Below are 26944 nucleotides of genomic sequence, written 5' to 3'. Positions count from 1 at the left end.
CAGGGGCGGTCTGCTGCCTCTGACACTTTCCCCCAACTGGAGCTTTGACTCTGGAAGACGGGACACCCAGTCTGAGGGCGACCCGGCGAACAGCGCTGCTGTTTGGATCTGCTGTTTGGTTTGGTTCTCCTCAGCGGACCGTCATCCTGAATGCTCGGGGGAAATCCCGTCCATCTGTGGTAAATAAAAAAACTTGCGCGCAAACTGAAATCGTTTCCCAGTTCGGTCCGCTGCGCGCAGGACGGAGAGGATCCAGGAATCTCCTCTCCTCTCCTTTGGACTCGCTCTCTGTGCCGCTGGGACCAAACGAATCCTGCTCTGAAAGTCGCAAACACGTGGTCAGAATTAGTTTAAATTTGTGTTTGAAGAATCGATAGCGGCCGAACAGAACCGAGCCGGAGGGTGTGAGCTGCGGGATAATTGTCTCCTGCGCAGTTGGTGCGGTTTTCTCCCAGATTAGGATAAAAACACCCGACAGGATTCCTGACAGTGTTTTCACTCTGACAGCCAAGCGGCTCACTTGTTGGACTGACTTTCCCGAGAGGTTCGGCTCTGAAGAACAACGTGTTTATGGATCTCTGCGCAGAGAGGAACTTCGGGAGTTGTTGGCTCTGCAGTTCGACATCGATCATGTTGATTCCCCGCGGTTGCTTTGTACTATAATAGATGTTTACACAAAGTATTAAGTGGTATTTTAAAAGTGACCGTTCAGCTCAGACCAGCTCGCATTGACCCCTGAGGACTGAGGGAAGCGCCTTTTAGCCCTTCCTCTTTCTGTTTTCCTCCAAGACGTCAGGACGGATCTCTACCGCGCACTCCGACTTCTTCTGTGATTTAAACAGAGGCAAAGTGTTGGGGGAGAGCATGGCAATGGTAGTAAACCAGTGGCCAGAGAACATTTCTGCAGATCCGGGCTCCCAGCTGCAGATGTGCGGCCAGGAACCCGGCGGGGGACCGGGGACTCCTAACGGTTCCACACCGGGGAACGACGCGCTTTCCGGGGATAAGCTCCCCAACGTGGACTGCATGGTGTGCGGGGACAAGTCCAGCGGGAAGCACTACGGCCAGTTCACCTGCGAGGGATGCAAAAGCTTCTTTAAGCGCTCGGTGAGGCGGAACCTGACGTACACCTGCCGGGGGAACCGGGACTGTCCCATCGACCAGCACCACCGGAACCAGTGCCAGTACTGCCGGCTCAAGAAGTGTCTCAAAGTCGGCATGAGGAGAGAAGGTAAGCCGGACATTCTCTTTCATTTTTTGGGCACAAAGGATCGCGTTTCTGTGCGTAAAGTTGTGCGTAGTGGTGTTCATTAGTCTCTATGGTCGAGAACTTAAAAAAACAAAACAAATGTGTTTAATTTGCAGCAACGCTTTCAGACAGATCTGACCATTTTCACGTCTTTAATGCTAAACTGAGATATTTGTAGACCAGCTGCCTGCACGAACTGACACATATCGGTCCACTTTAGTCCAAACATGACGAGTTTCCGGTTTTTAGGAGACACATGTCATTTTGGAAGAGCACCAGGCAGAACCCTGGTGCGTAAATGTGCGCAGCGCCTTCAAGGTTCCGCGCGTCCAAACGCTTCTGTGGGTAAATAATCAGCCCCACCTGCGGCTCCTCGCCGCTTATTCCTCAAACATTCTCCAAATCCGACGCATTCACGGCGCTCTGTAAAATCCTCCCTTTGTCTCTGCGCGTTAATTATGCTGTTTGTTCAGTGACACCGGGAGCCGCTATAAGAGGATGCCGCAACATTTGTTGCATTGTGTTGGATTAACAACGGGTCAGTTGATGCCAAAGAGGTTCAGTGGAAACGTGTTGGTGAAGAGGAGCGCTTCGCCTTATTAATTATCATCAAGCAGCGACACTCGGCCCACGAGGCGCGCGCTGGGCTGGCGCGTATTTAACCAAAATAATCTCTGCTAATTGCTGTCCGGTGGTTGGTTGAATTTTTGGCACATATTTTGGATTAAATCTCAAAATTCTAATTCTTGAATTTACATTTTCCTGCCTAAATATGAGGGAAGTTTTCATGTGAAGGAAAAAAAAAATGGAATCGCGCGCAGATTTACGCGCAAATCAACGTAAAACATGCGAGCTGTGCGTAATTTATGTGCATTCTGCTTTTAAGACTCAGTTCATTAAATATGTCTGTATTTAATGGAGATGTTGCTCTTCAGTCCAATCAGGAGACAGGATAAGGTCAACAGCAGCAAATCCCTCTGAAGGACACTTAGCCAGTGGACGCTGAAGGACAGACCGTGTCCTCCCCGCCCTTTGTTCTTTACTGAAGTGTAAAAAAAAAAAAAAAAAACCCTCCTCCGGACAGGTTAGGAACACCCGCCCTGCTCACATCTGAGCGGATCCCTCAAGGCTTCCTGCGAGTGAACTCCTGCGCCTCGGCGTGAGTTTGGACTGCAGGCTGCTGGCATGTAAAGAAACCCGCAAGCCACACGGAGTCGGTCACGCTCCTTTCCGACTGGATGAACCCGAGGAAATCTCCTGATGCGCCGCATGCGTGTTTGCGGCTGCAGAAGCTGTTCTTGCTCCTGATTTAGTTTAATAACGAGCCGTAAAATGTAACATTTTAGATTATGACAAGGAGTTCTGTCAGAAGAGGAGCTGTGTGTGCAAATCCTCCCTCCGAGATGCGCTTTTTGGTTTTATTTCTGGAATCTAAACGGAACTTCATTTCTCAAATTCTTAGTCAGCTGCTTTATTATTGATTAATTATTTATCAGGCCTGGGAAGTGAAGCATGCCCAGGTTTTAAAAAGTAATGATTTATAATGTTCTGCAGTAAATTGTCTCAAACAAATTTAAAATATTTTAATGGAGGGGAGTTTCCTCAAGTTGTATTGAATTTACTGTAAAACTGTACAGCCCCTCCCCAACCTGTTGCTGCCAGATAGCTGGATGAAAGAATGAACAACATTTTTATTCCTTCAAGAAAGTCTAAATGCATTCTGCAAAATAAGCAGCTGATAATGACTTCATTCAGCGTCTTTGGTTTAGTCTTTATACCAAAAGCAAAAATAATAAATAAGTAACATCACCATAATCAACATATAGCTGCCGTTGTTTTGAATAAAAACATGAAGTTCATGTTTAGACCTGAGCAGCATGTTCATCGTCATTACAGCCTCTGCAGGGTTAGAGTCGTAAAGGTCTGACTGCGTTTCAGGACGTTACAGCTGACCATCACAACTGAAGCCGATTTTATGCTCAATCTAACAAAGTGTTGTGCTGTGATGATGGAAATGAAAGAGTCGAGTCCAGCATCATCAATAATAAGAAGATATTCATCTGAACAGGTCTAATTATTTGTGTAAATATTATTAAACTGATGTATTTCGGTTGAACATTTTATTTGGGAGATGTGGAAACGTTCAGGTTTCTCTCCTGACTGAAGACCTTCTGCACAAATACAGCTCAGCTAGTAACCTGTGTTACTCTAAACTAGTTGTTTTCACAGGAAAATTAAGGATGAGATAAATAATGAAGTATTCCTGGAAAGCTGATATGAATGTTTAATGCTGGTTTCTGGTCTCCGGACCGCTCGGCGTCCGCCGGAGTCGCCCAGCTCTCCTGGTTCTGCTTTATTCACCTACATCACCTGAATGAAAGATTCTCGTATGTTTCAATCTAGACATTTTCACATCCTTACAAAACCTTTGAAGATCAGTGAGAGTTGTGTTGTGGATGTTATTTACAGACAGATCTCGTGTGTTTGTTTGAAAGATTTTCCCTTTCAGAAAATGAGTGAATCTTCTTGTACCACTCTGGCTCAGAGTAAATTAATATTTATCTGCCTGAGAAGACTTTTTAAAGGTTTCACGAGTGGCAGATTTAAAAGTCGCTCTCTCCAGAGGGGACATCTGACCTCTTTTCCGTGTCGAACATCATATCATTTGTCGAAGACTTCGTGGACGGGAAGACGCTTCGGTTGGAATCAAACGTCTGGAGCGCTGGCAGCGGTGGAGTCGTTGTTTCGCCAGGCAGCTTCGTGGGAAGCTGCAGTTGTTTCTCTGTCGGCAAAGAGAATCAACATGACACTTCATTTGAACTGCATGTTTTAATTCTGAAAGGACGAATCATTGAAGACAAAACATGCATGTATTCACCGTGATAAGGTCGCACTGTCTGCTGTGAGTGTCCTGAATTAGCTGTGAGCGCCCACAGACATGGCGATGGTGGAATTAGTGGCGTGTTCTGATGATAAACAGACCCAACATCTGTTTATAGCGCAGAAATCTGTAATTCCCACTCTGAACACTCCTGACCCACTTTGCACCCTGACAGAGCGTTACAGCGGCGCTAAATGTAGGTCAGCTAAAACATAACCAGAGGACGGACTGAAGTCAAAGTCCAAATGTGTGGAGCGGTGAGGAGGCGGGGGGGGGGAATATCCCAGTGGCGCGTTCAAGTCCAACAGCCTGCATTGGCTAATCCAGCTCCCCATCAAGCGCTCCTGATTGGTCTGCTTTGGTTGATAAAACCCGTTTCTCCCAGAAATGTCTTATTTGGGAGTTTCTAATAGTTAAACCAGGAGCACATTGCTGCAGAGTTAATGATTAAATTCCTCTCTGCTGAAAATGCTTCTGGTCAGAGTAGAAGCAACATGTGGGGGAGGGGGGAAGAGTTTCATTGTAAAGTTCTGAGCTGCTAATGTGACAAAAGTAAACACAGTGGGATCTTCCTGAGTTTCTCAGCCCGTTTTCACGAGTCAGCTCAGTCATCCGGGATGAAACTCGGCACAGAATGTGTTTTTGTATAAATTAGGAGGATTTTACATTTAAAAAGATGCGTGGACTGAAACTGAGCGGTGCAGATTATTTATGCAGAAGGGGGTTTTGTGATGGGAATGTGAACCAGCTTCAGGGTGAGACTGTTCGCAGGTTATTCAGAAGTTCCCAGACGTGAAATCCTGCCGTCGGTTTCTGTCGCTCTGCGTCCAGCGGCGCCTCGGGACGGCCTGCACTTACGCTCTGTCGCGTCTCTGGCGGCCATTGCTCCTTCATGTCTGACGGATAACTCAGGACACTTTTACTGAGCAGGTGCTTCATTTTTAAGATTTGTCCTCAAACGACAGGAAAGCTGGTTGTAAAATTGTACAGGAAACTTTCTTCCTGAAATATTCACTTGATTTTACGACTGCTGGTTTGCACAACCCCTGACTTCTCTACAAACAACCAAAACATTTAGCCATCTTTGACACGCCTGGTTTAATTTGGACCATGTAATGGCTGGAAGAACCGTAAATTGTTACATTTTTGCACCATTCGCCTGGATCTGAGCAACATTTTCATATTTGCCGTAATAAATTTGATGTAAATGTCCTTTTTGATTTTGAGGGATCCTCTGAGGAATGAAACCAGCTTAGACTTTAGAAACTAATTCGATGTTTATGGTGTGAGAAAAATGAAATATAACATTGGTATTAAAAGGAAAATTAAAACTTTAAAATAAGAATAAAAATGCATAAAATTTAACAATTAATCCTGCTGCTGCGAGATATTACAGCATATTAATTATTACAGTTATAATAATATAAAAAATGTAGAATACTTTCTACCTAAATGTGGGCTTTGTGTTCGATATTCCCAGTTCACAGTTTGTGGATTTTCCCACAGAGCATAACGAAAATATTAGAAAGATCATGAAGCTTAGGAAGCTGAAATCCTTTGTTGTCATCCTACTTGACATCCTATTGGCTGCTTTTTGCAATGCAGCCAATCCAAGAGCAACGTTCATTTTCCTCTGTGCTGATTGGCTGGAGCCCTGAAAGCAGAAATGAGGAGGCTGCTGCTGTAGTGATGGTCTGGGGTCCGCCGTGTGTTTTAATGCATTTTTAAATATATTTACTGTTTGAACTCTCAAAACAGGCAGTTAGAAGAAACGTAGTGGATTTTATTTATTCGTGGGCAGCTGCTCATCAGACATGCTGAATCTAAAACGATTCATGTTGCTGTCAGATTAAAAGTGATTTCATTCCTTTAAGAAGTTTGATGCAGGCGTTTCTCAACAGATGGTAAAGATAATTTATCTGTTTTCATCTACATTTTATTAAAATTATGATTTTCTGAATCATTACTGGGAAACTCTTACTGGCATTACAGTAATTTTGCATACTTCCTCTGGTATTTTGATGATTTCTTTCTTTTTGACAAAGAGCTCAAAGTCTTTGAGGTTGGAAGGCCTCTGTGCCATCACCCTAAACTACGGTTGTAGTTTAAAACCAGTGGATGGAGCTAAGAGTTTCAACATGATGATTTTTGGTGATTTTTCTTTCTGTTTGTGGTTAAAAGAAGAGAAAGTGTGTTTCTGTGCAGCAGGATGTCGGATCGGCTCTGCGTGAGAAAACTAAAGCTTCTCATAAAAAACATGTTAAACTGTGAAAACTACTTTAAAACCGCAACTTTTTAAATATCCAGTCTCAGCTCCTAAAGTCCGAACTTTTTGCCAAAATCATCAAATCAAAACGACAAAAGGGGAAAAAAAGGGACCCGAAAAAAGAAACAAAATACCTGCTCAGCAATAAACTGTACTCTGCTCATACTACTTTAATTAAATTAATATTTTTTGTTTTGTCGGGTAGATTTGTGTAAATTATTGTAGATTAAAAAACTTCAGAAATGTTTTGCAGGTTTGCCTCATTTTGTGAATTTCTAAAGGTTTTTATTGAACATAATAAAACATTGTGTATTAATTCTGAGCAATTTAAACAAGATTCTGCTAGTTGTATTAAAACATTTGTAGCCAAGTTTAATAAATCTAAGCATAGATGTGGCTCTCACCAGTGGATGCAAAACGTTTGGGTTTTGAATACTTTATACTTTAGTGAATATTTTCTGTTGTTGATTTTAATTTGTCTGTAATAATACTTCTGCTTCCTGGTTAGTGCTTCCTGCGTAGCGTCAACATCTGATGAATTCACGCTTTGCGTGTCCTGGTTGATTCTCTCCAGTAGGAGCAAACGCACCGAATCCACTTTTTCTTTTCAAAGTAAAAATGAAAAGTTTCCATCTGCACTAACTGCCTGCGTCACTCAAAAGTGAATTTTATTTTAAAAGAACTGTTGAATCTTTTTAGCGTTTTAAGAAACGTTTGTATAAAATGAGTAGAACCATGTAGGAGTCTGTTCTTGCACAGCTTGAAACATTTAGTTTCATCAGAAGTAAGTTTGTTTTCTGGCTTCTTGTTTCCTGCTGTGGTTCTGATCAGATGTTCATTTTTTAGGTGAAATTAGCATAAATCTAAAAGATGGATCTTAATAGAAGCAGCTGACATAAACAGAGAAAACTGTGATTATTTCCACCAAAGCTTTAATGTTATGTGTCTGCGTCAGCTCCTTTGACACACTGGCTCCTTTCTGCTGCGCTCTGCCTCTCGTTGCCCCGCTGCACTGACCTGCAGGTCAAAGTTCAGGGCCAAAATAAAACTATGAGAGCCGTGGGGATATCACCTCGGTGTCACATCACAGGCTGCCCTCTCAGCTGGATCACACATGTGCATTCACACACACTGCAGGCAGATAGAGTTACTCTTCTGTCTTTTTCATGCCGATTTCTTTTTTTTTTATTCTTTTAGGTCAGGATGTTAAATATTTCTCACATTGTTTCTCTTTGCATCCTGCAGTCACTGTATCTTATCATCCAGCTTTAGCTTTGCTCACAAGCCGAAGCTTTAGAGCTGAAAAAAGCCACTTTATTAAACCCGACTCCGAGAATAATCCAAATCCATAATGCGTCTGTTTTCCTCCATCCGCGCTGACCTTTCGGACCAAATGTTGATAGGCCTTAATTGTATTTAGCTGCTGTAATTCCTCTGACTGACTGACCCAGAGGCTAACCCAGCAGCGCTCCGCCAGCTGCCGTTTGCTGAAGCGGCGTTTTGACAGTCTCAGCTGAAACGCACTGCAAAAAGTCTGACCAAGTATTTTTGGTCTAGTTTCTGGTGCAAATATCTTAGAGAAAACTAACTTAAAAGTAACTTTTTAGCAAGATAATATAAACAAACAATTCCTTAATATTGTTGAAGATGTATTTGACATTTTTACAGACTTTTAAGTCAATTTATCTGCTAACAGAATAAAAACTTTTTCTTTAATATTAATGAATTATTTATTTAAAACAAGTGCCTATATTTTGCTGGAAAGTTACTTTAAAGCCAGTTTGTCTTATGTCAGATGTGCTAAAATATTTGCACCAGAAACTGGACCAAAAATACTTTGTAAGGTTTTGTGTTGCTGCTTTGCGTCCCAAAGCGTCTCCATGTTCATTTCCCTCCTCAATCCGCATCCCGGACATGTTCCTGGATTAAACTGCTTGTTTCGACTTCACAAACCCAGTAACTTTTGTCAAATTGCAGAGAATTCAGTTATTTAAAAGCAGAATAACAGATTATGGCACCTTCTGGTCCCATCCCCCCTGCTTCCCTCTCCTCTGGCATCTGCTTCTAATCTCGTTTCTCTCTTTCTGCCCTCTGTCATGTCATCTTTCCCTCCTTTCTTCCTCCACCACCCAGTTTTTCCTGCTTTCTTCCCCTCTTTCCCCGTGTTTTGGTCCCATCTCTGTAGGCGAGGCATAACAGAGAGCGATGTGTTTCAGTGAGACGTACTCGAGCGCTCTGGGTGACCCCCACAATGAGGCTTTTGAAGAGTCAAGTGGCTCCAGCAGATACGCAGCCGTCCGCAGAATCACCCGCTTATTGACACCAGAGCAGATTAATGTTTGAATCAGGAGTGAGTCCTCCAAGACTTCTCAGCTGAGGAAGGAGACTCGGTCCCTTCAGAATCTGTTTGCGTTCATTTGACAGCGCCCTCTAGTGGCATGAGGACATCAGGAGACAAAGTCCACTGACTTGGTGTCAGAAATACATTCAAAGTGTCCTGAAGAGTCAGAGCAGTGATGCACAAGTTGCAGCAGGGAAGGACTTGGTGTAATTTAAATATTTTACTGTTTAAATTACACTAAAATGTTGCATCATGGTAATCCAGTGAGATTCAGACGTGGTTTTTATGCAGCAAAAATAAAATAAAGTACACAAAATGTGCATTTTATTGTTGTAGATGTGGAAATCATTCAGGTTTAACTGCTAAGCAACAATTTAATAAGTCAGAATAAACATACTGTAACTTAATACATTTTTTAGGCTATACTTTTTATCAGTTATTTTAATCATTCAAATCAATTAGTTTCTTTTTGTAGTTTTCTGTTTTATGACTCTATGCTCAACAAAGTGCAATATTTGTCAATTCACATTTCCAACATCAAATGGAAATACAATCAGCAGCTCATAAATAACAGGATAAATGCATTTAGTTCATATTTATTTGTCCCATTTCTTCCTAAATTTACATTTCAGACCTAAGAGCTCAGATTTGTCAGCATAATTGAAGGGGACAGATTCCCAGCTGCAGTCATCAATCCAGACAAACACGTTTTATGGATGCAGACGACAGAGCTCTGCTGGGTTCAGGTCGTTTCATGGATCCGCCCACTTTGTTAACGAGGAACAAAAAGGAGGATTTTTATTGTTTTGTTTTTTTACTAAGGTGTTTTAAACGCTTTTGGGTCAGGGTTCCCAGCGCCAAAGAAAGGAAAGCTGCCATTGGCTGTCCTAAAAGTTGCATCATCACCCAATTTGCACAACTGGCCGCGTGTTGTACTGGAGGAAGGAGGAAGGAGGAAGGAAAGACACAAAGTGAGTAAAAAACACCTGGAATGTGTTGCAGCAACAAGCAGACCTTCTTCTGATGGTTCCTCTATTCTTATCTGTTCTTAATGCCAGAAAGAGGCTCCTAAACAAACCGGCTTAATACTTTTTAAAAATATATATTCATCTCTTTAATGATCTGCAAAATTTGGTTTGGTTTGTAATCTTCTGGAGAAAAGTCTGAGTTGTCTGTGACCAGGAACATTTAAAGTTTCATCAGACGCCGTCGTTCTGATGACGGTGGAACGGGGGCCATCTTTACTGTGGGACTGTTTCTCATGCCACAAAAGGATCATTAGAAAAACATTTGTTTCTAGCTGCTTACTAGCAACAAAGCGATGTTAGAGGAGTTTGAATACTTGCTAAACGTAAAGACAAAGTTGATAAATTGGCAACATTTGTGAGGAAGTTCAGATTGTTAGCTTTCTTGCTAAGTTTTGTCCTTAGCGTTAGCGCTGGTGCTAAACTATCCTTGCATCAACACAGAAACTTTCTCAAACACATATTTTACCACAGCTACTCACTTTTACTGAGATCATATATTTAAGGAAACCCATAAAAACTTGTGGTTTGGTGGCAGCTGCTGCTGCACACGATCAGAACCACCGACTGAACCAAACCGGGTCAAATCCATTACACATGATCAGCCTCCCCCTCATGCAGACAAAACGATAATCCTGCTGCGTTCTGTCAAACTTTCTGTCCCTCATTCATCTATTATTTGAACTTGCACAATAAAATAATTATTTTCCTAGCATCACATTATTACAGAAACTTTAATATTTATATGGTTAAGAACCAGAAAGTAATAACAAAATGAGCAGATATGAACCTAATTGACTGTAGAGATAAACATGAATTCAGATTTACATTTTAATGCATCTTAAAAAGAAATTTGCCGTTTTGATCAATATCTGAACTTCTCGTTCTTACAATCTGACACTGACCGAGTTGAGGATTGTTATAGGTGTTACTGCAATATTAAAAGTGCAGATTTTTCATTTTATGTTGTATTATTTTATAAAACGCGACTTTGTAGCAGTTGTAGAGCGCCCCCTGCTGGTGTGGACCAGCCAGTCTCCTTCCTGGTTCGCCTACAGATGGATGTAGGTGGTTAAAAACTGTTGTTCTTAGGGAGTAAATTAGATGTATGTAGGTTGGGGTTGCTTTTTTTCTCATGATATATTCCATCTGAAGAAGCAAGACATTTTACCATGAAACTGCAAAGTTTTGGAAAACTTTGAAATTCTTCCAGGTTTTTCAACTTCTTTGTACTTTTAATTGTTTTCTTGCATTCAACCTCTTTCACAGACATCATTAGTTCTGTAGATACTAGTACTTTACAGGACAAGGAGGTTCAATTCACGGTGAAAATCTTCTGAAGTGACTGAAAACATCTGACCAGGGAATGAATCTAAAACTAAATGCAACAGTTTCATTCGGAGTTTAGTTTCCGTCGCTGTTGGACTGAGATCAAGTGGAAAGTTGTTGTTTTTGTGTGACGAGCAGCATCTTCTCATGGCTTCAGCTCGCAGGAGGAGTGTGCATTCCTCCTGATTGCCACAGGTTAAGCGGTTCATGGAGAAAAACGAGTGCTTTGAGGTCAGCACCTTTTGTGCAGAGGTATTTTTCGTCAGGCTCAAATTAAAGGCATTTTCCACGCGCTCCGCAGTGAGTTGACCTCCCGCTTTCCCAGACGCGTCACGGTGCATTCGATTGCTGCTGCAGCTGTGGGTGAGGCTGCAGGTGATATTTAAAAAGCATTTCCACACCCCCACTCACTCATTCACTGACTCCAGCCTTCACCTGTCTCCCTCCATATTTCACCTTTTTCCTCCAGCCCTCTCTTTGCCCTCAATCTCTCTTTTCTCGACTTATCACCTTTCCCTCTCTACCTTATCTCACTATTCCAGCCTTTTCCCTCATTTTTCACCCCCCTCACACATGGCTCCTCTTTGCATTTTCATTGCCTTTCTCCCCTCTCACACTTGCTCCGTGTAACAGTAGATGGAGTTATTAGTCGGACAGTGGGGACGGCTGAACAGGTGTTTTCCAAATGGGCCTTTGAGCGCTCGCCGCATCATCATCACTCCTCGCCCACGGGGGGTTGGGACGTGTGTTTGTTGGAGAGCTTGACCTCTGTGTGCCCTGTTCGCTTCAGGCTCAGCCATTTGCCAATACAGGGGCACCGTGTGTGTGTGTGTGTGTGTTACATGTATTCATGTGCGGGTGCATAACATATGTAGGTGTGAAGAAGTGTTATATCTTTAACAGCTGCTGCTTGTCATTACTCATTGATGCAGAGCAGCGGTGGGGAATGGCCTCGGCTCGGCCGCTGAAGAGACCAGCACTGACACATTTAAGAGTTGGAGAAATGTTTTTCGCCCCTCGACCTCCTTCTGCAGCCCCACACATTCTGCATGCCCAATTTGCTGCTTTTTTTCCTTCGCCTCCACCTTTACTCAGGCTTTCAGGGCTCGCTTCGTTTTGCACGCGTCCTCTGCAAAAACACAAAGTCTGACAGGATAATTTTATCTAGTTTCTGGAACACTTAAAAAAAAGACTAAACTAACTTAAAAGTAACTTTTCAGCTAGATGTAGGAGTTGGATTTAAGTCAATATTGATGAAAAAGTTGCAGTTTCACTGGCAGATTATTTCACAAATAAAACTATTTTCCTGTTATAAGTCAAGCACAAAAAAATGCTTTCTTGAACCAACTTTAAAAATCGACTCCAATTTGTTACGAGATTCTGATTTCATTAATCCAGAAATTAGAATAATTGTTTTTTTCAGTGTAATCTGCCAGTGGAGCTGGAACTTTTTCATCAATATTAAGGAAATATTGGCTTAAAACAATTTCCTGTATCGGGTGAAAAGTTACTTGTAAGTTAGTTTTGTCTTTTTTCAAGTTTATTAAGATATTTGAATTATAAACCAGACTAACATTACTTGGTTTACTGAAAAAGAAAACAGTTGATCCAACTTAAAAAAAAAGTTAATTTGCTAAAAGTAATCAAATTAATTTTATCCAAGTAAATATGTTAAGTTTATTAAGTTGTGTTAAAAAAATGTAAGTAAACTGAATTTGATTACAAAAAAACAAACTTTTTTAAACTTGGATCTTCATTCTCTTTTTTCAGTGCACTAAAAAAAATGAAATCAGAATTATAGATTGAGCAAAATTAGCTGCAACAAGTCATTTTTTGAAGTTGGTTCAACGAGCCATTTTTGTCAGTGTAATCTGCCAGTGAAACTAAAACGTTTCCATCAGTGTGGAGGAAACGAGCTCCGATATGCTGCTGAAAAGTGACTTGTAGGTTATTTTTAAATCTGGGAAACGATTGTAAAGCTCATGCAGCCCCGTGTGTTTGTGTGTTTTTGGACAGCTGTACAGAGAGGACGCACATCGAACTCCCAGAGCAGCCCGGGTCAGTACCTGACCAACGGCTCCGACCCGTACAACAGCCAGCCTTACCTGTCGGGCTTCATCTCCCTGCTGCTGCGCGCCGAGCCCTACCCCACGTCCCGCTACGGCGCCCAGTGCATGCAGGGAAACAACCTGATGGGCATCGAGAACATCTGCGAGCTGGCGGCTCGGCTGCTGTTCAGCGCCGTGGAGTGGGCCAAGAACATCCCCTTCTTCCCCGACCTGCAGCTCATGGATCAGGTGAGCCTGACGAGAGAAAGAAAACCGACCGGACACGGCCTGCTGTCATTCCTGAGCCGCTTTCAGCTTTTATTCTCGTCATTCAGACGGAAAAAGCCTGGAGATTCCAGGAAGCCGCACCTGAATCATTAGATCTCACCTTCTCAAGAAGAAGCCTGACAACTCATTTCTCTCCCGCCCCTTTGGAAAAGAAATGAGCCAATAAATAAATGAAAAGATAATATTTTCCTCTACATCTGCGTTAAGTGTCACTTAGCAGCGTGTTAAAAGGATTCTGCTTGGCAGAACCTCGCGGCGCTGAGCGTGGCCCGACCTGAAATCGATCCTCCTCATGCAGATTTATGCTGCTGGCTCAGAGGAGCTGTTGTACCTATAAATATTCACTTGGACATTTGGTAGTCATGTTATGATGAATTCATCCTGCTGCTGCTGCAGCAACAGACCGTTAATGAAACCATTAAATGTTACGACAGTAACAACGTTTGCTTTCACTCAGGGTGAATCTTTCTGTTCCTCTTGCAACAAGCTGATTTCATTTAGACCAGTTTACAACCCGGATCGACTTTTACTCTGTTTGGATTCAATTCTCTGTTCAGATTTTGTCTTTTTTTGAACATCAGCTCTTATATGGGTTCCAAAAACTGTTGTCAGTAACTTTGACATCTCTTAAAGGTCAGTTATAATGAAACTACACTGTAAAAAAGAGTTAAAAATGTTAGTTTTTTTTATGAATTAATGAATTTATGTACGGTGAGATTATAGTCAAAAAGAGCCAACTCCAAAAACAGTGCAGTTCAAGAAATACAATATAAATACAATAAAAACATAAATATGGTGATGTTTGCAACACACACATATATATAACCACCATAAAATCTTTTAATTTATTCATATTTATTCATTTCCAGCCTCTTTGAATAAATCCACCCAGTTGTAGGGAAACTTCTGGTAAACTGAAAGTCCGCTAATAGCGGCGCTAGCTCTTCATTTAGCACTTTAGCTCTTTCGCTAACTTTTAAAACGCTTAGCGCACTTAGCTTCCCCAAAAGTAATTTTTCTCGATAAATTTAAATCCAGGTAAAATGCTAATTTCCTTGACTATTTTGCAAACCTTTATTTTTCAAGCTGATTTGAAAGATCTGCTGATAAAAACCAAGAAGAACATTTAAAATGAGATCTACAACAGACAGAAGTGAATACAAGGACATAAAAGCTCAAACCATTTGGGGTTCAGCCTGTGGGAAGCGATGAATCGGTTCTCTTTTTGGACTGCGGCGTACTTTAAACAGGAGAATCCTGATATTATCTTAGTTTATGGCGAATCTGAAGTATCAGGGCTGAAAGTATCTCAGTCACTTCCCTGATTAAAGCTGGTTGAATGAACTTCAGCTTGTCCTTTATTGATCGTTTAGATCAATAAAGGACAAGCTTTCAGTGTCACTCATTCAGTTTTCCTTTAAGTTCATGGAAATGATGGGAAATAAAGTCAGGATTATGAATTTGAACAAGTTTCAGTTTTATGGCTTTTAGTTTGACTTTTATTCGAATGAGCAAACTTTAAATTTGCTCAGTATTTTTAAGTTGAAAACCAACATCTAAACTGTGATAGTGGCCAAAATTGAATCCAAAAAGGAGATTGTTGCTCTTGGATTCTTCGTTGGTTAGTTTGAGACCTGTGCTTGTCGAGCCTCGTTCACATGCTGCTGATTTTATCTGCAGTGCAGATATCAGCACCACAGTCACGGGTCTGAGCGCAGTCATCAACTGACGCTCAACAATTCCCATTTTTAACACATTTAAATTCAACGGAGGACGTCCCAGCAGCTGGTTCAGCTCAGAGTTTAAATGGTTTAAAATGCAGTTTTTCTGTCTGAGTTCATCAATGCCGTTTGCCTTCAACGTGCAGGTGAGCAACATTTCGGCTAATTGATGCAGAACCTTCCCATCCGCTCTGTGTCCCTGTGCAGGTGGCGCTGCTGCGCATGTCGTGGAGCGAGCTCTTCGTCCTGAACGCCGCCCAGTGCTCCATGCCGCTCCATGTGGCGCCCCTGCTGGCGGCCGCCGGCCTCCACGCCTCGCCCATGTCCGCCGAGCGCGTGGTGGCCTTCATGGACCACATCCGTGTCTTCCAGGAGCAGGTGGAGAAGCTGAAGGCCCTGCAGGTCGACACGGCCGAATACTCCTGCCTCAAGTCCATCGTGCTCTTCACGTCAGGTGAGTTCGGATCGATTCCCGAGATTTTAGTGGTGAGATTTTAGGTCAGTAGGTTTGAAAACATCTTAATTTGAGGGGAAAGAAACAAAATGTTTTCCACTTTGGCTACATTCAGCAGGTACTGAAATCATGCAACTGTTTTTTACTCCAACATCTTTGAGTTGTTTTACTTTATAAGGTTGAAGTCGTCCAGTAGGATCTCCATTTCCTGACATTTTACTGAACAAACTAGATTTAGATAGTTATTTTCCCATGTACATGATATGAGGACAATGATTCACTCGCTTTGTTTATTTGATTAAATGTGAAATGAAAAAATGTTGTCATTCAGTCCAGACTAATTTGCAGTCATTACTTTCCTGCCGCACTAATAAATAAACCAATTAAATGCATGATGAATTAAAATGAACTCAATAATTTACATTTGCATGATTTATTATTTTTCTCTTTTCTCTCTTTCTACCTAAAACTGGACAAAAGTCCCAACTGGTTTCTTTTTTGAAGGAGAGTTTTGTTTACAGAGACTTGATAATTAATTTTATTTGTTGTTTCTGTCGTTTTATTTATTTAGCTTGGATATTTCAAATGTCTTCCGGCTCCAGTGTTAAACTTTAAATTCTAACGAACATTTTTAATAGTTGAGAATTAGAGATGTGCCGATCAGGGTTTTTCCTGCCGATACCGATTCCGATCACATAATCATTATTTTTTTAATCAAAAGCACTACCGGTTACATTATGTTGAAAAAGGAACCATGAATTCACCTTAATTTAGATAAAAATTAGTTTTTAATAACTTTTTCCAAGAAAAAAACGGGCATTGTGCAAATTGTACCGCTATCGGTAATACCATCTTTAACAGACTGATAACATATGGAGGCTCTGAAGAGGCTAAATAATGCAAAAAGTCAAAATAAAAACTCTCAACATTGCCAAAAAATTAAAGTATAAAACTTAACATTCAAAGGCAAATACAGTATCCATTACAATAAACAATCCAGAGTTACTGAATGAAAACTTCCTGATAGCATGGCGGCTAGCTGATTACTGCTAGTTCTGATTGGCTGTTTCTGACTGAGCGGAGTAATTATGCAGAGCAGGGAGGAGATCGATTATTTTTTAGAGATTATCTGTCTCGTATTAGGACAGAGAAAGTTTTAAAACGTATGTAAAATGTATTTTCTAGGTTAGATGCTGCAGCTTTAAGCAGAGGTTCGGTGTGAGAGTCACTACTAGGTGGAGCAGAAGCAACACTCCGTCTGTGAAATATTACTACCTGTAGCGTAGCAGCGGTTCAACAGCGAGAGCAGAACCAGCGTCTTACATCGCAGCTCAAAGACTTAAATAATTTTGCGGGTTATTTGTTTAGCTTTCTGACCGTCATGCTAATCCGGGTGAGTGTTTGTAGCTGTGCGCTGCTTTACCTGCTATCTGATCCTCAGTATGTCTTTTTTACTGCAGTGAGCCTCGATGTAGCCAAACTCCGTCAAGTATGTCATTGTTTTTATGTCGTATTAGCTTCGTTGTGTTGATGCATTTTGACCTACTTCAATTTTCCACCGCAACACGTAACTCAGTGCGTCACTCAGTGCGTCATAGTTCCACATCGCTTAGGATTTGTTGCTGCGTGTTTGCACAGTGTGAAGGAAAGAGGAGACCAGCTGCACAGGCAGGCTGCGAAATGAGATGCAGGTGATCGGTATCGGCAACAAGAGACAATGATCACCGATCATGCACTTTTTCACGGAAATCGGCCGATTATGATCGGTGGCCGATCGATCGGCACACCTCTATTGCGAATATTTTCTTGCATTACTAAGTAACTACCGTTACTTGAAAATGGTCTCAAAACAACAATATAACAATATTATCGCAGGATTTGTTATACAGGCCTAAATTACCCTGGTGAAGTTCTTCACGCTAAAGCTCTGACTTTAAAAAATACAAGTACAATTTGTTTAATAAGATAAAAAAACAAAAAGATAAAATCACATGTTCCTGCAGTTCTGGGTCCACATTCCCCTAAATCCAGGCCTGTTGACATTTATGTTAAAATTTCACCCAATTTATGCAAAATCAGTCTCCAATTCATCACAGCTCAGCCCAGTTTATTGAAATCAAGCACAGTCATAATTAATCCACTAAAGTATTAATTTTAAAAGTATTTTTAGCTATAAATAATAGATAAAAAATATTTCTAGTTTGAGAAAATACATCCATCCATTTTCTTTCACCCTTGTCCCTCAGTGGGGTCAGGAGTGTTGCTGGTGCCCATCTCCAGCTGGCGTGCCGGGCGAGAGGCGGGGTCACCCTGGACAGGTCGCCAGTCTGTCACAGGGCAACACAGAGACACACAACCACACACACACACACTCACACCTAGGGGCAATTGAGACAGACCAATTAACCTGACAGTCATGTTTTTGGACTGTGGGAGGAAACCGGAGTACCTGGAGAAAACCCACCATGCACAAGGAGAACATGCAAACTCCATGCAGAAAGACCCTAGGCCGGGAATCGAACCCAGAACCTTCTTGCTGCAAGGCAACAGCTCTACCAACTGCGCCACTGTGCAGCCCTTGAGAAAATACATGTAAAAAAAAATGTAACTGCATATCAGATATAATAAATGCTGTTTCATCTGATCTTGTTTTAAGTAAATGACTGGAAACCCAGAAAAACACTGTAAATATCTGAATGTTGTGCTGAGCAATGAAAGCTCACATCCAGGACATTTGGAGGAGATTAAACATCCAGATGGTGTCGGCTGAAGACGCAAAGATTACCGCGTTACACCGTCCCGTCGCCTGAATAAAAAGGCTGCGTGTCGTCGCTGCGAGTTCATAACATTCTTGTTTTACGGTGATGCAAACGCCTGGTTTTAATGTCACATTGCCGGCGCAGATGGCTGAACTCACGCCGTGCCATCTTTCACGGCTGTGACCATATGGCTGGGATTTGTTTGTGGTTCACAGACTCACGGAGGGTCAAAGGTCGATTCCGACGTCAACAAAAACACAACCTTTCTAGTGTGAGTAAGTTTAGAGGGAATTAGCGGCGGGCTAATGGGGATGATGCTTTGGAGCAGGTTCTTGTCTTAATCACAACAACTTAGCGTGAGTTTGAGAACCGGCCAGGCTGGAGCGTTTTGGAGGTTAAACATCGCAAAGAGGAAACTCAGCGTGAAAAGCTAGTTTAACGTTGCAGTTGAGGGACAAGAACTTAAACCCTAAGAGTTTTATGAAAAACTAAATGTGGCATATAGTTTTAATTCATCAGGCTCCAAAATGGCTTTGAAAACTTTGATCGTTAAATACAGTTCTGTTCATTTCCGCCAAAAAAATGTTGAGTTAAAATCTGAAATTTTCTAGAAAAATCATGGAAATTTTGGAATTTCAATAGTTGAAAAAAATTCATTTTTGAAACTCAATAATTTCTAAAATTTTTTCCAGAACATTTCTAAAATCCATCCATTTTCCCGCACCCTTTTTCCCTCAGTGGGGTCGGGAGGGGTGCCGGTGCCCATCTCCAGCCAACGTCTCGGGCGAGAGGCGGGGTCACCCTGGACAGGTCGCCAGTCTGTCGCAGGGCAACACAGAGACACACAGGACACACAACCATGCACACACACACTCATACCTAGGGGCAATTTGGAGAGGCCAATTAACCTGACAGTCATGTTTTTGGACTGTGGGAGGAAACCGGAGTACCTGGAGAAAACCCACCATGCACAGGGAGAACATGCAAACTCCATGCAGAAAGACCCCAGGCCAGGAATCGAACCCAGAACCTTCTTGCTGCAAGGCAACAGCTCTACCAACTGCGCCACTGTGCAGCCCAACATTTCTAAAATGAATCTCAAATTTTTTTTTATACCAAATATTTTACTTTTTAAGCCCAAAAATGTTCTTGGACTCATTTTTTTTCTATCTATTTTGGCCCTAATCCGTCGTTGTAACTGCATTAAGTCATCAGAAATTCACATCAGAGAACAACCAACATCATGAAGCTCAAGTAAACGGGCCAGAGAGAACCTCCTGGTTCCATTTAAACTGGGTTTGGCTCTGAAACAACATCCCAAGCTGTGGACATCTCCCAGAGCTCAGTTTAATCCATCATGTGAACACGGAGAGAGGATGGACCACCTGCAGACCCACCGAGACGTGGACGTCCACCTGCACTGACGGGAACAGCATCAATCAGAGGAGCAGCCATGACAACTCCAAATCACACTCCAATACTTATGCAAAACGGGCGGACGGTGACCCAAACCACCTGCAGCTGCTTCGCACAAAATCCCATTTTAATGGATTCAAGTTTGTGGTTTCAATGTGCAGAAGTGCTGCAGTTTATTTTGTAATGTTTGGTAAAAGAAAAATAAATACACTACAAACTGATTATTTATTCTCCACGATCCAATCCAACTTTTCTATGTTCCAGTTTAAAGTTGGAAATCTTGTAATCATGTCCAAACTGAGACACAATCACAGGACGTTCCGTGTCTGACCTGCGTGTGCATTTCCTCAACATTATTGACATATTAAAAAAAATATGCATGGTAAAAAAGTGTTGCTCTGTTTTCCTCAATCCCTAAAAGTTCGTTATTATGTAACATTAGGATATGCAAACCATCAAATCTTTGTTTTGAGCCGCAGCGGAAGCGGTTGTAGCAGAGGACGGGAAACGCAGTGAGAAAAAAGACTTGCAAAGCAGACAGCAGTGCTTAAACTGTGGAAAAAAGCTGCACTTAATCCACAACCTCTTCACCTCCACGGAGGCTGACCGGGAGCTGACCTGCAGCGCTGCAGCAGACTCCGTCTTATTGGCTCCATATGTAAATGCAGCTGGTACAGTCTTGGTCTCTGAATTTGGTTGTAATTTGATCACGATGTTAAACAGTAACGCTTCATCTATGCAGCATTTTCAACCCCCCAGTGTTTAACTTTATGTCCCAAACAGGATCCAGTTAGACAGAAAAGTAAGATTTGTATTCAAATTGCATTAGGAGGCCGTGACTTCCAGCATCTTACACTGTAAAACTGCAAACATCCAACATCATTTATTTCTCAGGCTGCACCACTTTCTTTGCTGACTCTCGCACCACTGAGCTACTGAGGGGTACAACTGCTGTAAGTCTCGACAAAGCCCTTGATGTTCGTTGTTTTGATGGTGCTTTTATACGAAGCTTGTTGTGGTTTATCCCTCCAGTCGCAGGGATCCAGGACAAGCCAGAATCCTGTCACATCTGGGATTCCTCACTGCAGGATCATGCTTTGTGACCCTGGAGGAAACGGATGGTGAACGAGCCAACACTGAGATGTTCCTCCTTTCTGATTTTAATTGCATTTTCCCTTTTTTTTTTTTTTGCCTCTTGCACGGCTTGTCAGATCCATTCCTGATGCGTGCTGCGTCTCCTCCGAACCTTGGAACCTGTTTGTGTACGTGGGTGGCTACAGATCCACCTCTCTGCTATCTTCCCTGCTTTCATCACTTCTTTCTCCTTTATGATCCCATCTATTATTGAAAACAGCCGTCCACAAACCCACCCCCCAAGCCCCCGTGCTCCCCAAGCTCCAAGCTGAGTCCAAGCCCCAAGACCCCTGCCCCCACCGCAGGACTTGAATTATGCATGGCGCGTTTCAGTTAGACGCAGGATTCGCCGTGACCTACATAACCCCTATAGCCTTGAGCGTCTTGTGTGACTTTCCTCCGTTGGCAGATGCAAGTGCACACACGTTTTGATGAAAAAAAAGCTGTCAGAAAATATCAGAAATTGACGCATTGCAAAATGGTAATAAACCTGACTCGTAGGATATCTTAACAAGCTCAGACAATCACCAATTGTCTGTTTGTTTCCATTGAGGCAACTCCCTCCGCTCCCCTGTGGAGACCCGACCCATCAAGCCACATCAGGGAGTGGGTATTTCATTCCTGCCACCCTGATCCTTGGCCCCCTCCGATCCGCTGCGTGCCCAAGGATGAGACAAAAGAACACGTTGGTGCTTGGCGTGGAAGGGCACCTACAGAGCTGTCGCTTTGGCACGCGAAGTGGTCTCGGTCGCGCAGACAGCTCCGCTAATCCTGACCAGGCGCTGGCCGTTTTGTCACGCAGGACCCCAAATAAAAATCCCGACTACAACGCCGTCCAGCGGCCTCCCGTGTGGAGGGAAATATAGCCAAAGAGGGGGCAATTATTCTCAGAGAATGATAAGAATAGAGTCCGCTGGGGGTGGGGAGGCATTGACACGCTTGATTAAAATGTGGAGTAAATTAAATAGTTTCCAGAGTGGAACCGAGGCGCAGCAGGACGGGGTTTACACGGGGGACAGATCAAAGCCTGCGATGACGAAGCGGACCTGTGATGCAAGGCGACGGGTTAAAGCTTACAGGCCAGCGCTTTCACGTAAAAAGCTTGAGAATAAATTGCCCTCATCGAGTACCTGTCTGCCGAATGTGGGTTCACTCAGGGGCCAGAGCGTACAAAATGTACAGTATGCGGCAGAGTACAGTAAAATGTGTCTTTGTTTAGACTTCACACTTTTCTGACCTCCTTTGCTTTAATCCCTTTGCTCTCCCCTCCGCGCTGAGGGTGCAAAAAATATCTCACGGTGTTACGCACTCTCTCAGTTTGTGTGAGATTCGGCTGGAGGCGGGGGTGAATTAGAGGGAAGGTTTGATGGGCTTGGAAGCAAAACAGGAACCCAGGCTGGGAAGGAAGTGATTTCAGACCGAAGGGTTGAGGTGGATGAGTATCTCTGAAGTCAGCAGTAGATTTTTATTATAAGGTTTGAGCATCTTACCTTGAGCCTCTCGGTGGAGGATGCCTGTGATAGTAACTCTTACTTAGTCCACCAGATTTAATTAGTCTTGAATGGCATGTCCTCTAAGACTGATGGTGAAGCATTCCCTTCTCAGCTTTACATGCAAACTGACTAATAATTTAAACAAAAGTCTCACAAAGTCACATATCAATGAAAACCAAACCAAGCGAGATATTTACGTCCCGTTTCAACTGAAAAGGCCACAAACACTGGAGTGAAACCATTTTCTTCACAGTTAATGGAAAAGATGAGAGAACCTAGAAAAAACTTGCCACTTACTGTTATCCTTTGCTTTTGAGATGCCTGAGTTGAACATTTATTAAAACTGATGCGTATATGTAAAAAACTGTATAAAATAATCTGTCATTCAAAACCAGCTCTGAGGTTCATCTTGGTTATCTTGCACTGTAGAGACAAATAGTTATTAGAAGAGATAAACTGTTTCCTGATTAGGACTAAGACCAGTAGGGAATTAACAGTATCAGGATTGAAACGATAAATATGAAAATGAAATCCTGGTTTTCTTTTCAACAACTTGCACTGGCTTTGTCTGGTTGGCCAGCGCTCTCCAGTGGTGCTCTTTGAGTTTGGGGGTAGACTGACCCACAAACCGGTGCCCAAGCCTCTAGTGCTACTTACCTGCAATTTTCAGATGCATCCTTTGAAAACACACCTGAATCAGAAGAATTCCTCATTACGAGGCTTTTGCAGAGCTTGCGGATTGTGGATGAAGGTGAGTTGGAGAACGAGTCCATCTAAAAGTTGCAGGATTGGCACCCGAACCATACAAGTCTCGGTGTTTGTCGTTAACATGAATGTTTTTGTTCTTTAGCTCTTTTTCTGACCTCTAAACCCTCATTTCTGTTTGGTACGCTGTCCTTTGGTCAAACCAGTTAAACCAGAGTGGAGGAGTTTGGTTCTCTTTTTAATCAGACTATTATAAATGTTCCTTCTTTCCTCCAGATGCCATGGGGCTGTCTGATGTCGCCCATGTGGAGAGCATCCAGGAGAAGTCCCAGTGTGCTCTGGAGGAATATGTGAGGAACCAGTATCCCAGCCAGCCGAACCGATTCGGGCGCCTGCTCCTCCGCCTGCCTTCTCTGCGCATCGTCTCCTCGCCGGTCATCGAGCAGCTGTTTTTCGTGCGACTGGTGGGCAAGACGCCCATTGAGACATTGCTCCGAGACATGCTGCTCTCTGGCTCCAGCTACAACTGGCCCTACATGCCCACAGTGCAGCGCGAGCGGCCGCTCTCGCTCCACTACAATGAGAACGGACCCTGAGGCTCAGCAGCAGAGGAGAAGCTCATCCTTCTTCCCTTCCCTTCCTTGTCCACTTTTCAGCTTTCCCCGAGGAAGCATCTTCCTCACCATTCCACCCTTGAGACTCTTGAAACGTTACCATCCCGGTTACACAAGCCAGCCAATTGTTCGTCATTGTCGATACAGAGACTCAATGGCCTCTCCAAGTCCCTGAGCTGATGGCGTGCAGTCTTTCTCTTTGAGACGTGGCATGAGCTGGACGTGTTGCTGCACAGTTCACCAGCAGGTCTGATGGACTCGCTTCAGATGTCAGTTATAAAACTGTGCAAACGTTTGCCTAATTCTTGGTGCTATGCCTGCATTTACAGAGCATGGCTGAACCTGAGCAGGGACTATGCCATTCGAACTCTGCAGCCAAGAGTGAGGTCTGAGTGTGTATTTACTAAATTTTGAAAAGCAAACCAGAAGCCATTAAAAGAAGACAAATGCCAAAATGTCTTGAACTTTTGCAGATGACGTCATATTGTGTGTTGTTTTAGCACTGTTTGTATGGAGAGATAACTCATGATTGTGTCCATATGTATAGTATATCATTGATTCATTGGCATCTAAGGCATCTTTGGGTTCACTGAATTAAAAAGCTCAGGTTTCTAGGGGTGTGGGGGGTCAGACCAGCAGACATGTCGGTATTGGGCTCTGGTTGTTCTGCTCCTTTGTCACTTTGACCTTGTGCAGTTTTGGTCACATCCTGCCCAGATTTTCATGGAGAAGAAAGGAAGTTGTCCTCCATGGGCCTCTTCATGTGTCTGTTTCGCTCTTCTGGTGAACACTTTGACCGCCGTATATTTAAAGTAATCTTCTATATGAATATTTTCCATTAAAGGTTGCAGATATTTTATTTGGTTTGGTTAGATGACATATTCTTCATTTGTTTTCAGAACCATATCTGAAAATTTCAGAAAATGAAAATGTCGTCATTAAATTCAGGGGTATTATGAGATCATGATATCTCATAATATTGAAACAGAATTATATATTTTTAAATATTTGAAATCCTGTCAGGTTGCAGTCAGTAGGAGTTTATTTGTAAAAAGAAGATTAAAGATTATTTGCCACTTATCAGTCATATGAAGAAACGAGTCTGATCCACAGGTGTTTCAACGAAGTACTGAGAAACTATTGGTGACATTGGATCGCAATTTGCAGCTCACAGTTCACCATTTACAAGTGATGCATATATTGCACTTGACCGTCTCTAGTTCAAAACCAAGTATACTATTAAAATACTTAAAATGGTCAAACTGGACCTGGATAATCCTTTAAACACAGGCGCTGAATTATTTTAATCAGCAGTTCTTTAAAATCCATTTGCCATCTGCAAAACTTTTACTATATTTGTAACTGACAAAACGTAGCAATTCCACTACTATTCTTCATCATGACCTCGTTCATTTGGTTCCTGATGAGTTCCTGATTTCCTCATAAATGTTGTAAACATCTCATCACAGAATGTTCCTGTAATCTAAATACCGAGTGTCATCTAGGTGGTTTTTACCTGCATTGTGTTTCTTCTCATGATGAGAAAAACTAATATTTTATCATCATTCTTTGATGCATCTGATTTGCAGTTTGGAAACCAGATTGCCAGGGACATAACAAAATGATGCACCATTTCTAAGATAGTCGCATATGAAGCATAGATGAGCCACTTTTACTTTTAATTTAGCAGAAATGAATGAATAACATCCATTTGGAAACTTTAATCTCATTTTAAACTTTGCATATTTTCTGTCAGCATTGATGTTTCTCTCACCTGGCCTGATGAACACCTGGAGCGGCTCCAACTGACTGCAACCTGACCAATGTTTTTGATTAATTCAGCTGTTAAATCTTTGGCCCACTCATAAAAGTATCCACATTTTATCCTCAAATAAATGCTGTGATGTCTACACAAAAGACGGCTGCACCAACAAATCTATACGTATGCAAGCATTTCTTACAAACTGAATTCTCACGAGGAACAGAAAAAAGTACGAGTGATTAATGGAAGTAGGCATGGATGAAAAGGGAACCGTAGGAGAGGATTGGCAGCAGAGCAGCCAGAGCCCTCAGTTATAGCACAAGAACAAAAACACAAACCCAACAAATTTCACACTTAGGAGCAACCTGTGCCAAAGCAGACATGCATTTAGTTTGGAATAAATTCATGTCAGTTAAAAAAGCAAATGCAACTTTTTGGTTTGTCTTTAATTTGACTACAATTGTTTGGATTCTCAGGTTCTGCGAATCACTTTATAAAATTTAAAAGAAATAAATTAAAGCTTTGGCACTTGCATTGAGATCTTGTCAGACTTGACACTTATTCACACTTGTTAAATCTCAGCACTAGTGGAATATTTCTACCCTCAACCCATTTGATGAAAATGCATATTTACTTTTTTAAAAGATTCACTAGAACTCCCTCGTTGATGCTGCCACAGGAGGCGGAAACCCCATACATGTGTTTTTCTTTTTTTGTAATGATTGTCAGTATTGGACCTTTTAGACTTTAGGCAGGAAGTGAGTGTTTGGGAGGCAATTTACAGAATTAGCTGTACTTGCCTTAGAACAAAGATTTGTCACTGAGCATTTATCTTATGACTGTGCCATAATCTCTCGTTACCTGTTATAACAGGTATTATGTTCTGTCAGGAGTGGAAAGAAGCTCACATGATGCTGAAATGGAACGTGCATTTTCAAAAAAGACATATATATGCGGATTGTCTTTATGCAATAATTAGACATTAAAAAAAACTCACAATAGGATTTTTTTGCTTCGACATCAACAGCACTTTTAGTTTTTAGACATCATGCAAGTTGTTTTTCCACTTCCGGGTGATATTGTTGTGTAGGGAAAAGCCCCTAAACTCATGTCATTTGAGAGCTTATCATGTGGAGTAATGTATCACTAACCTCTGAAAACCTCAGTCTATGTTGCAACACTATCCCTGTGGGACTTAGGACTGTGTCTAATGTAGGAATACTTTAAGTTTTTATTATTTTTCCTTTGTCCTTTTGTTGGAAAAACTTTGTTTATGTCACATTTCCAACACGACAGCGTAGTATCGACGTCAAGCATCAGTGTTGGAAAAGCCATCAGGGACCTGAGAAAGTTGTGTTGGTCAATAAATCCACAGAAAGTTTCTAAGAGTTTGTTTTTATCCCTTTTGCTTGGAAATATTGATTATCCAATAATTGAAATAAAGTTTTGTTCACACTAA

General features: G+C 42.1%; 1 protein-coding gene across 1 annotated transcript; it reads left to right on the top strand.

Moving 5' to 3' along the window:
* Positions 1-26944, top strand: nr2f5 (nuclear receptor subfamily 2, group F, member 5). The gene is made up of 4 exons (XM_008430739.2): positions 1-1231; positions 13108-13388; positions 15356-15602; positions 23386-26944. Exons 1-4 carry the CDS (start codon positions 865-867, stop codon positions 23703-23705), a joined length of 1215 nt encoding a protein of 404 aa, XP_008428961.1. The 5' UTR covers positions 1-864; the 3' UTR covers positions 23706-26944.

This window comes from Poecilia reticulata, chromosome 16 (genome assembly GCF_904066995.2).
Source record: "Poecilia reticulata chromosome 16, P_reticulata-male-v2, whole genome shotgun sequence".
Classification (NCBI taxonomy): domain Eukaryota; kingdom Metazoa; phylum Chordata; class Actinopteri; order Cyprinodontiformes; family Poeciliidae; genus Poecilia; species Poecilia reticulata.
The sequence above is the reverse complement of the archived record's forward strand: the minus strand, read 5'-3'. Positions and strand labels throughout refer to the sequence as shown.

Excerpts from the sequence above, each read along its gene's own strand:
- nr2f5 (XM_008430739.2), top strand. The coding sequence starts at position 865 with ATGGCAATGGTAGTAAACCAGTGGCCAGAGAACATTTCTGCAGATCCG. Across the intron at positions 13,389-15,355 it reads ACCTGCAGCTCATGGATCAG|GTGGCGCTGCTGCGCATGTC; the intron begins GTGAGCCTGACG and ends GTCCCTGTGCAG. Across the intron at positions 15,603-23,385 it reads CATCGTGCTCTTCACGTCAG|ATGCCATGGGGCTGTCTGAT; the intron begins GTGAGTTCGGAT and ends TCTTTCCTCCAG.